The sequence below is a fragment of the Aethalodelphis obliquidens genome, unplaced genomic scaffold (genome assembly GCF_003676395.1).
Source record: "Aethalodelphis obliquidens isolate GAN/ISIS:26980383/991018 unplaced genomic scaffold, ASM367639v1 scaffold38, whole genome shotgun sequence".
Classification (NCBI taxonomy): domain Eukaryota; kingdom Metazoa; phylum Chordata; class Mammalia; order Artiodactyla; family Delphinidae; genus Aethalodelphis; species Aethalodelphis obliquidens.
Genome location: NW_020837982.1, coordinates 12450304 through 12463429, shown reverse-complemented (window position 1 = coordinate 12463429; position 13126 = coordinate 12450304). Strand labels below are relative to the sequence as shown.

At 48.8% G+C, this 13126-nt stretch overlaps 1 protein-coding gene across 1 annotated transcript in view; it reads right to left on the bottom strand.

Annotated features, from left to right (window-relative positions):
• The window catches only part of GLP2R (glucagon like peptide 2 receptor), a 50997-nt gene that overhangs the window by 3169 nt on the left and 34702 nt on the right, over nt 1-13126 (bottom strand). The window contains exons 10-12 of the mRNA XM_027131058.1: nt 12289-12377; nt 4861-4999; nt 721-762 (exon numbers count right to left, since the gene is read on the bottom strand). Coding sequence (XP_026986859.1) covers nt 721-762; nt 4861-4999; nt 12289-12377 — 270 coding nt within the window. The remainder of the gene's footprint in view (nt 1-720; nt 763-4860; nt 5000-12288; nt 12378-13126) is intronic.

The following is a 13126-nucleotide window of genomic DNA, read 5'->3' as shown; positions in this document are numbered from 1 at the left end:
GAAAAGGCAGCAGTGAGCCAGACGGAAGAGGTTTTGATGTCAAGAGGCTTACATTCTAGCGGAAGGAGACAGAAATCCATATTTAAACCTGGGGTGGGGGGAGGGGAAGATGACAGGGAGCCAGAGATTCCACCAACTCCTCAAGTCTGGAGAAAACTGCTCTGGCCTCTTCCCCTCCCCCTTTCAAGCCTCTTTCTGGGGGAGCAGAGAGTTGGTGGGGGGCTCTGCAATAATATTAACAATAAAAATAATCGTTGTTACCATGCATAGGACCTTTACCATGCATCCCTGGGGTATCACTGCAGGGTAGAGACCACTGTTATTCCCATTTTACGGACGAGGAAACTGAGGCTCAAAGAGCCACGGTGACCTGACTAATGCAGATCTCCTACGTGGGTGAGTCATGGCCTGAATGCAGATTTTTGGACTCCAGAGTTACAGCTGGTAACTGTATGACACTTTGATACTCCCAGGGCGGCTCCAGCGGGGCCACGGTTGGGCTCTGGAAAACTCTGGAAAACTCATCCCAATACCTTTCCCCATCGGTCTGAGATGCCTGCTGCTCTCTCGACTGGATGCCTGTGGTACCCATTTGTCCCAGGACGTGCTGGTCACTGCACACCCCCCCATGGCACCGTCATGTAAACCGAGCTCTCCAGGGGCAGTAGGATGCCGGCCCCAGCCTCGCAGGGAGCTGGGATGGCAGCGTGGAAAACGTACCTCTCCATTGGAAAAGCAATACTGCAAGGCCACAAGCAGTCCCTGGAATGAAAGGAAGAGGTGGCGTGAAGCTTGACTCAGTAGAAGGTGTGTCTGACGGTTACTTGGCAAGTCCACAGCCCGGCCCTAGTCCTAGTAGCCCCTACAAGAGGCAGGCAGCTACTCGATTGTACTAACTAGAGTCAGTCATAATGAGTACATTAACTCGGATTTCCACGGGGTCTCTTCCTACTTTGACACTCACCACCCACATCAGCCTAGGCGTTTGCTTACACGCTCATAGGTCAATGGTGATTAAACCCTAAAGGTTCTCCATCATTCATTCAATTATATAAATACTGTACAAGGTGACTGTCCCGTTTCTATTTGTCCATAGTGGGCAATGGCTAATTTTTTTTGCCTGATTTGCATCCTTTCCTGACCCTCCCCTACTCCCTGGGCTTCCGGCAGGGCTGTCAATCATTTGGTCCTCATGTTCTAGGAGGGCCATCACCACAATCAACAGCCCAAATGGTCACGTGACCCAAGCAGGCCCAATCCCAGTTCTTTTCAGCAGGAAAGAAGAGAAAGTTGCACCCTCTTCCCTGCTTTTGCCAACTTTATAGTCAAAGTTAGTCTGGAGACACTCAAGGGCATCTTCCCAGCTACGTGGAGAGCGCCCGTCTGAGGATAAAGCCAACATAGAGAAAAGCAGAGGCTGGAGATGGTCAGAGGCAGATTTTGATGATATTGTTTGAGTACCTGGATCCAGCTATACCTGATCCTGAAATTTTCATTTTTGTGAGATAGTAAATACCCTTTTCTCGTGTCAGAATATTTCTTCTGAAAAGATAGATCATTTCATGCCTGGGGTTTACCATCACACTTAGATGAAAATACAATATCCTAACCACAGGAGGAGCTAAGGTGATGTGGCCTTGTGTCTGTGTCACTGACCTCACCTTGTACCACGCTTCCCCTCAGCTACTATATTCCAGCCACACGGACCTTCTGGGTGCCTTCAGCATCTCAAGCTAATGGATTAGGTTGCTGTATAACTAAGTGGATCAAAACAATAAGATTTATCGTCTCATATACTTCCTACGGGCCAAGAATCTGGCCATGGCTTAGCTGGGTATTCCCGCTCAGGGTCATTCTTCTGGTTGCAGTCAAGTTGTTGGCTGGAACTTCAGGTATCTGAAGGCTTGACTTGCTTCCAAGACAGCTCACATGCCTGGCAAGTTGGTGCTCGTTGTTGGTAGGAAACCTCCATCTCCCTCCATAGAGCTGCTTATGTGTCCTCAGGACGTGGCCGCTGGCTTCACCCAGAGGGCGTGACCCAAGGGAGCCAGGCGGAGGCTGCAACCCTTTTTATGTCCTAGCCTCAAACATCACACACTTTCATGCCCACAATACTCTAATGGTTGCACAGGTCAACCCTATTCTGTGTGAGAGGGTACTACTCAAGTCTGTGAAAGCCAAGAGGCAAAGATGACCGGGGGGCATGTTGGAGACCGGCTATCAGCTCATTTCTTCCTCAGGTCCCGTTGTCACACTTTCTGTTTTCTGGACCATTCTTTCCTCAAATCTCTGCCTAACTGGCTTCTCAAAATTCAGGTCGTAGCTCAAATATCTCCTAAAAGAGAAGTCTTTCCCCACCACTCAATTTTTGGTAGCCGTTCCAGTCACAGTCACAGTTCTCTATTTCATAGTCTTCAGAATATTAATAACCAGAATTGTTCTTCATTTGTCAACTTGGTTATTATCTGTCCCTCCCCGCCCCCTTCCCCCAACCAGAAGACCACCTTTATCTGGTCTTTTCACTGCCAGATATTGGAAGGGGTTGGGCGTGCTTTCGGCGTGCCGGAAGTCTCACAAATGAGTTGGGTGAAATAGGATTCCTCATCACAAGTGTGTCTTTCACTTCGTCAGGTCCTTGAGTCATGGTTGGAGGGACATCCTGGAGTCTGGTTGACTCTCATTCTAGATGAAGCGAGTGTGAAGGGAGCGGTCCCACGAACAGATGGCTCTCACTCCATGTGTCACCACCACTTGGTGGTCTCTCCAAAGACCCCTTGACGGCAGGAGGCTGGTGAAATTCTCTAAGCAATAGGCCCTTGGGAGAGTGAAGGGTCCCCTAAAGCAGTAAGGAAAGGAAGCTGTTGGGTCCAGTGCTAATTTCTATGGTGGAGTCACTAAGATACGACCCACTGAACGTGCACCTGCACATCTGCCCACCCGTGCTCTCACCTCTGCCTGGCGGGCTGGAGGGGAACAGCGTGGGGGTCTTTAGAAGGTGCATGGCCTCTGTCCAGGCACAAGCTCCTAAGTGTGTTTCTAGCTCCATCTGCAGAGCTGCTCTGATTCCTTGCCTTCCTCGGTGGTGCCTGAGCTCAGGCTGCTGCAGGACCAAACGATCAGTGTGGTAGCTGGTCTCCAGAGATGGCCCCAAGGATTTCTCCCCTCCTAGTAGGCATATGTGACCCTTCACATCAAGAGATGGACCATATCTTCCCTCCCCTTGAATCTGGGATGTCCTTGTGACTCCTTCTACCAGCACAATGTGGTAGAAGTGACATTCTGGGACTCCCGAGCCTTTGCCTTAAGAGGGTTGGAAGTGTCTGCTTCCTCCCTCTTAGGGCATTTGCTCTTGGGATACTCCTAAGAGGCCAGCTGCCATGCTCTGAGATGCACAAGATAGGTGGAGAGGCCACATGGAGAACTTAGGTTCCTAATCGATAGCCCCAGCTGAGCTCCCAGCCAACAGCCCATGTCAACGTCCATCCGTGTGAATGAGCTGTCTTGGATGTTCTGGCCCAGATCAAGCCTTCAGATGTTTGCAGCCCCATTCAAAGATGACATGTATCAAGAGGTTCACCCTGCTGAGTCCAGACAGCCTAGCTTACAGAATCATTCGAGATTAATAACATAGTTTCTGATTCAAGCCATGAAGTTTGGGGGGAGTTTGCTACACAGTAATGGGTGACCCAAACATGCTCCCTTGCCAGGGAGTCTGGTAGGCTAGGATCTGTCCTACAAAGAAATCTGTCCCACAAAGCTCTGCAGGAGCGTCTTATCTTCAGCTGGCCTCGGGTGTGTGAGATCAGCTGATCAAGGGGTCACATGACCGATCAAATCCTCAGAGGAAAAAAGGCCACCAAATACTACTGACGTAACAGCTGTAATTTTTTGTTTTGTTGTTGTTGTTTCGAATTTGGGATTACTTTTTAAAGAAGATTAAGACCAAGCAACATAGGAAACCCAAGTGACTAAACTTTAGCCTTTGAAATCCCCCAAAAGATTGAAGTAAATTAAACATGGTTTCAAAATGACAAAAAGTTACCAGTGGGCGCTCTGTCTCCATTCAAAGCCACGTGCAATTCAGCTCTAACAGAAGGTAAAAAGAGCCACTGTCCAGTTGCCCCTACCATACCTCAGGCTCTGTCCCCTGGGCCTTTGGTGAGTGTGGGGATTCGATGAAATTTATTTTGACCCAAATAAAGCCACTCCAGCCAGTCTCAGCCACCTGAGCCTCCGCAGCTTAGGCTCCAGACATACAAGTGGAGAAGTCATCTAGAAAGTTCAGCCCCAGCAAGCATCCCTGGAGCAGAGGTGAGACATGCCTACTATGTCCTACCTGGATTCTTGACCCCCAGAATCATGAGAAATAATAAAAATTACTGTCGCTTTAATCTGCTAAGTAATGGATGACAATTGAAGCCACGGATAACCAAAACACCCAGGTACCTGAACCACAGGTGGCCTCCTGTTTCTAGTTTCATCCCACACACACCTGTCAAAGTCCGAGAGCCTCCTGGTCTCTACTCACTGTTCATTTTGCACAAACTGTGCAGAGAACCCAGCACAAATAGGCGCTTAATAAAAGGCTTCATGCTGACACGGTGAATATGATTGTGAGTCACACCAACTATTATAGTGCCGGAAACAAACCACTTTTCCCTTCTTAGTCACCGAGTCACGCTGGCAGGATTAAAACAGCATTTCCATCTCCACCCCCTTCTAATGCCAAAGCCGATAAATCCTACTAGTAACCAGAGCTCTCTTTCCCTCTTCGGGCTCTCGCAATTTCCAGTGTGTTTGGATCAAGGGCATTTTGTTTTCTCCAAAGCCAAAGGCGTCCTTGTTCAGACATCAACTTACGTGGAAGGAGCTCAGAGTCAACTGAATGAAGAGTCGTATGTATCTTGGAAATCCTTCAACTTGATCGTCCGTGATGAAAGAGAAGAGAATCTCATGAACACCCAATAAAGGAATGAGGACCAGCGTGGACTTGGCCAATCTGCAAATAGCAATCAAATACGTGTCATGAAAGCCGCCTTGGGAACGGGCAACGTTTCCTGCTCTTCTGTGCATCGTTTAGCCCTAATGGCACTGATAAATAGCTGATTTTCCCTTTTGTCTCCTTGGCTACACGCTGAATGCCTTAAGGGCCGGTGTGGTCCTGTCCACTGATGCATCCCCACACCTGACTCATGGAAGATGCTCAGAAAACATGAATTGGATGAATGAATGAATGAATGGATTCCTCCATATAATGATATACCTACAGATCTTAATGTTTTGTTTGATGGATAGATTTCCATGCACATGGCTGTCACCATAGGACATTACATCCCTTATCAGGTTTGACAAGTTCCTATTACCTAGCTAGCAGGTGCCTCTACCTCCTTCTCTATTTGGGACTTCCAGTGTCAGTGCTTTACGGAGCCTGAGAAGGAAAATGACTTGCCCAGGGTCACGCAGCCGCTAAGTGGTACCTCCCAGCCTGGAAGTGGGGCTTCTGACCTCACACTCAGGCCTTGCACACTCCAAGCAGGATTTCATCATCTGCCCCAAGCTGCCCCCAACCCTGGTGATAGCAAGGGCAGCAGGAAATGAGAAACTGATCTTCCTTGTGAAAAGCCCTGTGTGGAAGCTTGCTGTTGTATACACTCTACACAAAAAAGACAAACATTCCTTTGTACCGCCCACGTGCAAATGCACAGCTGGGACCCAAACATTCCATACCGCATACTGGTGGTTCCCAAGTGGACAGACTATTAGAATTCCTTACGGAGCTTTTAAAATAGATATATTTTTATTGGTTGGCTCGCTCTCTCTATAGCTTCCTGAGCCCCAGTGTCAACCCCCTGAATCAAAACCTCTGGAGGTTGGATTCTGGGAATGAGAATCTTTAAGGGACTCCCCACAGGATACTGACAAGCAGCCACGTTTGGGAACAACTGCTCTTCACCATTGAGCTGCTTCTTGATTTCAAACTACATTAGCACAGGTGACCTATTCAGGGCATACACAAAGCTACTGTCTGATACACATTGGGAAAAAAAGAGCTTAAATTTGATGATTTTTTGAGCCCAAGTCCTTGTCTTAAAGGGCCAAACTAGGAGAAGTTTCCTCCCCACTGAATAAAAACCCCGTGGAATTAAAGATGTGGAAACAGAGAGGGTCAGCAGCCCCTCATGGGCAGTATCTTCAAGAAGGTTTAACTTTCTGCAAGAGAAAGTGCTTACTATGAAACTTGCATCTGTGAGAGTCATTCAGATGCAGTGTTATCAATGAAACAAAAAAACTCACCTTCGTGCCCTAAAAGGACCTAAAGCCTGTAACAGCTGAGTAGGAGTCACGAAGGAGAGGGACTCCCCCGGAGCATATGGGCTGAGCGTCCCAGGGCCTCGATGGTCAAGGGGAGGCCAAGGAGTGGGGAGTCTGAGACACAGGCCCTGGTTACGTGGTTCTCCTGAGCCGAGCTCACACCTACTTGCACACCCACACTCACCCGTGCACACTCACTTAGCTGAGCAACATTAAGGTGTTCCCAAGGAGAGACTATTTCAAGAGTTCTGGGTTTTGCTTGTTTGTCTAATTTCCAGGAGTGTTTTAAAACCCTGTAGCTCAGAGGTTGCCAAGTGGCAACCGTGGGTTATAGTTGACCTGCAGACAGTCTCTGCTTATGCTAGGTAGTGATTTTTGCTATTGGAGCCATCCTTAAAAAATAAGGTGGGGCTTCCCTGGTGGCGCAGCGGTTGGGGGTCCGCCTGCCGATGCGGGGGACGTGGGTTCGTGCCCTGGTCTGGGAAGATCCCACATGCCGCGGAGCGGCTGGGCCCGTGAGCCATGGCCGCTGAGCCTGCGCGCCCGGAGCCTGTGCTCTGCAGCAGGAGAGGCCACAGCAGTGAGAGGCCCGCGTACTGCGCAAAAAAAAAAAAAAAAAAAAGGTGATTTCAAGCAAAGGGGTCCAGATCTTCAGCTTCCTTTGAAAAATGGGGAGATCTGGCCATGCTAGGCCCCAGTTCCTGCTTGGCAGTCGTCGGTTACAGCCTTTACAGGGAACCCACAATCTCCAACCCAACCAGCCTCCTTGGCCCTTGCAAGCGTGTGAGTCTGCGACCCTTGCTCTGCAGTATATGGGTTTTAATGACACATACTTACACGCAGACCCACGTCTTACCATCAGCTTATTCTTGGGGCCATGCTACTACATTATGCTTTTAAAATAAACTTTTCATTTTGGCATAATGTTAGATCTACAGAAAAGTAGCAAAGATTATGTAGAGAGTACCCACATACCCTTCACTGAGTTTCTCCTAACGTGAAAACCCTCCAGAACCATGGTACCTTCGGCAACGCTAAGAAGCTAATGTTGGCATATGGCCAATAACCATACTCCAGACTTTAACCAGATTTCACCAGTGTTTCCACTAATGTCCTTTTCACATTCCAGAAGCCAAGATCCCACACTTAGGACAGGAGGATTTTTAAGGAATGATCATCTTTTTATGAGGTTTTGGGCCATTTTAATACCTGCCACCTCTCTGGGTGGATGTCAGAAGGAATTTCCCACTCCTCACCTGATTCTCAATTCTCCTTGGACAAAGGACTATTTGCGTCTCTGTTCAGATGAAAATCCATAAATATCTATAGCAGCATCCTCTTATGAACTGTGTTTATGCCTGTTTCTCATCTTCAGTCATTTGTTTATTTAAATGGTTTAGTTTATTGCCGTCGGTTAGCTCTTCAACAGATATTGGGCATCTGCCCTGGACATATGATCAAGCAGGAGGATCTGGGGCCAAAGGCAACGGGACACGGGGCAGAACCTGGGGCCTGGGTTCAAATCCCAGCTCCGCCAATTACTAGCGATGTGGCCTTGGGAAAATTATTTAACCTCTCTCTCTGTAAAAATGAGGATTATACTACTACTAATATCATCTGAAATGTTAAAATAATTATAAAAATATTAGTAGCAATAACTCCTGACAGTGTCATTGTAAGGGTTAAATAACATGGGCCCAACCCTCAGAATAAATGGTACCCGACACATGATGTGCAGTCAGTAACACTTAGCTATCACCGTTTTTAAAGCATCTGTCCCTGTCCTCAAAGTTGCTCACAACCTCAGTGACTTGGATTATTTTTCTTCCATTTGTGACATTTTTCTGAAAGTTCTTTCAGAAAGGGGTCTGGGGTTTAGCATGTTAAGAAATGATTCTCCTTTATAAGTTCCGTAAGAGTTCTGCCCCATGCATCACACGGAAAGTTAAGATTGTTTATCTAGGAGGAGAGAGTCACCTCCATGCCGGGAACCACAAAGAACAGAGAACTCCCTCCCAGCTGAGGGTCCACTGGTGTCTGTCCACGATCCAGGGACATTGCTCTTTCTCCAGGCTTGGCTCAGCTGTCCCTGTCCAGACCAGGCAGGCAGCTGGGCTGGTTACAGTTTCCTTCTTGAATGACAGAAGCCGGGGGCTGAGGGCTAGGACTGCAAAAGGTCTCCAGCTCCTAGCCACTTGCCTCTTTGGCAAGGACTAAGTGTGTTTAATTTAAACTTTCCTAAAATACACTCCTCGGGGCGGGGTGGGGGGCGCAAATCTTGAGAACTACATTCTGAAAGTTTTCAAAATCTGGGAGAGTTGTAGGCTGGGCTGTTCCTACCAGTTAGGACAAAATGCATTTGGGCCCCATTGCCCCTTCCTCCTTCCCCCCTAGCAGGGGGCCCTAATGGAAGGGGACGTGGAAGAGGAGAACCTTTCAACGTGGAGGAGGGCAGTGTGAGCTGGGGGCGCTCATGATCCGTTGGGGTGACGGGAAGCAGCCTTCCCAGAACTTAGAAATGAGGAAGTTAGCGCTGCTGTGACAAGGAGATGGGCAAATGTGCTTCTCGACGCTGTAGGATTCCCTGGCCCAGAGAGTAAAATAAGGTGGCCTGGGTGTGTCCTAAGAGACAGAGCCCTGACTTTTTGCTAATTAATAAGCATTAGCTAATCAACTGTATTGCACTCTGCGTGGAGAAAGAATAAACAGAAAGCACACGGCCAACCAAAATGGCAGGAAAAGTCACAAAGAAGCAGGACGTTCTCAGTACTCATCCGGCCCTAGGGGTGGAGACTCTGGGGAATGAACCTCCCTCTCACCGGGACGGGTGCACCACAGGGCAGTGGTGGTTTCTCAGGCCACCGTCAGTGATCCTTCAACACCAACCCCTTTACTTTGATGACGTGATCACCAAGCAGCATTCTGGTGACGGCTTTGGCTTTCTGGATCTTCTGGTGTCAACTCTACAGGGAGTGCAGGCACTAGCAGGAACGTCCCACTCCCACTTTTCACAGACTCTAAGAATGAATAGTTGTATAGTCTGGTTTGTAGATCAGTCTCTTGTTCAGTTAGACTTAGTTAGACTAAGTTAGACCAAGTTAGAGTTCAGTTACACTTAGCCCTCCAAACTCTCAGCCACTCACAGCAAAAGTCTCCCCAGGACAGTCCCCAGGTGGTAGACATCAAACTCGCCAAGGTGAGGTGTCTCACGCTGGGAGGCCTCCAGGTAGGCAGGTTCCTCTTTTCAAGATTTTACCTTGAAGAAGGATGGAGAGGTTTCCAGACAGATCGTTTATGCTAGGCAGGGTTACTCTGTCTCTCCCCAAAATAGCTGTCCTGAATCACTGCTCAGCCATGGAGGTCTCCCCAGTATATTGAGTTACACTTCCAGAGATAATTGCCTCCTAATTGGGTATGCACACTTCAGGGCTGTACGAGGAAATCCATTTGGTGTTGGAAGAATACATAGTAAGAGAGGAGAATAGAAGTTCTGTGTGTGTTACATTTTTATCTATCCTTTATAATTTTCTTTATTTTGGTGTATCATGTGTGTAGTAGTTCAGTAAACCATGTATATATATGATGAGTGACATCATTCTTTACTAATAGACACGTGATCAGAAAAGTCTGAAAGGGGCTTCCCTGGTGGCGCAGTGGTTAAGAATCTGCCTGCCAATGCAGGGGACACGGGTTCAAGCCCTGGTCCTGGGAGATCCCACATGCTGCGGAGCAACTAAGCCCATGCGCTGCAACTACTGAACCTGCGCTCTAGAGCCTGCAAGCCACAACTACTGAGTCCGCGCAACACAACTACTGAAGCCCCGTGCCTAGAGCCCACGCTCCTCAGCAAGAGACGCCACCGCAATGAGAAGCCCGCGCACTGCAACAAAGAGTAGCTCCCGCTCGCCACAACTAAAGAAAGCCCGTGCACAGCAACGAAGACCCCAACATAGCCAAAAATTAATTAATTTTTTAAAAAAAGTTTGAGAGCCACCGTCTTGGATAACTCTAGAGAAGAGCCTGGAAAAGAGGCTGTCAAGGCTGCTTAGAAACACATTTGCCACGGCTGACCAGAAAGCTCCATGCGTTATTTCACTAGAACATCTGGCCCCGTGGTGCCCCCACTCTGGCTGTGTATCCGAATCTTCTAGGAACTCTCCTGTAAGAAGTCCCTGTGTGGGGCTCCAACCCTCAGTTACTGAACCAAACATCCAGTAGAAGAGCTCACACATCAGGGCTTTTGGCCGGCTGTCTGGTGATGCTTAAAATAGCCAGGATGGAAAACTATCGTAGGGGCCACTGTGGGTCTGACGCTCGGGGATGGCCCCAGCAGTACCTGGTGGGCTTTGGAGGCACAAAATGGCAGGGTTTAGGCTCTCAGTCTGTGTGGAAAGTGGTGCCTTGGCGTTCATCTGCCCCATTTCTGTCTCCCGGGAGTGCTGTCCTCTGTTGGGTTTCCACGGTGCCTGGTTAGTGAGAGGATTCCCTCCCTAAATGGACCCAGGCAGGGTAGGTGGGAGAAGCCCTGCTCTTGGCCCTGGACCTCCATCCTCACAGAGTGGTGAGAGGCTGAGCCTTGGGAAAAGGGCCAGAGAGCCTGTCAGCCACTTGCAGGCTCGGCCGGAGGCGCCGAGAAAGACGGCGTAGCTCTGTGTGGTCCAGGCCAGCCCAAGTGTCCCAGGGCCAGGGGCAGGTTACGCAACATTAGAGCCAATACCGTGCATATTTGCCTGGTCCTGAATGGTGTGTTTACCCTTCTGGAACTCCTGGGGGTGGTGGGGGTTAGGTTGACAGGATTTGGGGTCTGGACACCCGGGGCAAATACCACGCACCACATCTGATTAGATTGGGACAGGCGTAACTAGGACCTCCTTTAATCCTGATCACAGGCAGAGGATGGGTCTGGGGTGACGCTCCCATGTGACATACTAGAAAGCAGACCCAGGGAGGCCAAGCAACTTGCCCAAGGTCAGTGTGGGGTCAACGCCAGCATCAGCCCCCCGACTCATGTTCCACACCCACATCCCGGTCCTTGGCGAGTTAGAAAGTGTGCTCCTCACAGATGGGGCCCCCATCCTATTCACCTTTTGTTTGAAGCACGGCGCCAAGCGCATTTTAGACATTCATTCAACGTTTGTCAGATAAATGGGCAAACGACCTTCCCGGCACACCCGGCTCGGGGCCCGTTCTGGCCTGAGAAAGGGAGAAGCTGAGGTACAGCCACCCTCACTCACACCTCCACCCCTACCACAAGGACTAAAATCTCTACCATGGGAGAGGAGCTCTGGGTTAAAACCCTCTGTCCCCAAGAAGTGCACACGTCCTACAGAAAGCAGAGTACCTGGGAAAGGTGGGAGGGAGCCCTTTCTCTCTCACTCACTCATCATTTGAGTGACAGCAATGCAGAGCTCAATAAACACCCAGGATCTGACTTACTCTGCGACGGGACCGCTGTCACCATGGAAAGCAGAACACGGGATGCAGCAATGGCAAGTCACAAAGAAAGCGTGACTGTGTGAAGAATGTTCCCTTGGACTCCAAAAGTTTGCGGTTGTCTTACTCAAGATCTTACAAATACCCAAATACTCTCTCCTGAGTTACAACATATCCTTTATTCTGTTGCCTCAACTCCTTCCCGAAGGAAGGCAACTGTCAAACTCCCTTTCGTGTGACTCTTTCCTGTCCCCGTAAAGCACCCGTTCTTAGGAGCATTTTAACAGTGTCCTGCTGGGGAATGTGTGTGCCCTTCACTACTCACCACTGACTTCATTTGCATGGGCTCGGAAGGTCCTCATCTTTGGCAAAAGCCCTACATGATCCCACGGCGCCTTTTTCAGAGGGGCTCTTGCTGACACCCTTGTGTCCGGAGATAAACGTACTGATGCAATGTTACCCCCTTCCTGGGACATTAGCCAGAACGGCCAAAAGGGGTAAAAATAATCTTGGGCTCTTGGGTACTGACCTCAGGCCACTCACCTGTATTTATAATCTCTGAAGCACATTTGATGAGCTTTGAGCTTAGAGATGAGAAGCTTGAGGATTTTCAAGAAGATGAAGAAATTGACCTTGAAAAAAACACAGATATGAGTAAGTGATGTGGCTAGGAATATCAAGGTCACCCTGGACCCGCCATCAGATCCTTGTTCAGGGAAATCAGGGGCAGTCTGGTAGTCAGCTGGTCAGGTGGCAAGTGGTCAGGGTAATCCCCACTCTCCCTAAGGCCATCTCAACTGAGAGCCTAGAAAGGACGCTAAAAAGCCACCTAGTTTATTCTTCTGCCTCCAGGAGACCCAACAGCTGTCTGAGAAAGGCAGATGGACATTTACATTATTATTTTTTTAATTTGTTTTGTTAACGTCTTTATTGAAGTATAATTGCTTTACAATGGTGTGTTAGTTTCTGCTTTATAACAGAGTGAATCAGTTATACATATACATATGTTCCCATATCTCCTCCCTCGTGCATCTCCCTCCCTCCCACCCTCCCTATCCCACCCCTCTAGGTGGTCACAAAGCACCGAGAGCTGATCTCCCTGTGCTATGCAGCTGCTTCCCACTAGCTATCTATTTTACACTTGGTGGTGTATATATGTCATTCCACTCTCTCACTTCGTCCCAGCTCACCCCTCCCCCTCCCCGTGTCCTCAAGTCCATTCTCTACATCTGCGTCTTTATTCCTGTCCTGCCCCTAGGTTCTTCAGAACCTTTTTTTTTAGATTCCATATATATGTGTTAGCATACGGAATTTGTTTTTCTCTTTCTGACTTACTTCACTCTGTATGACAGAATCTAGGTCCATCCACCTCACTACAAAT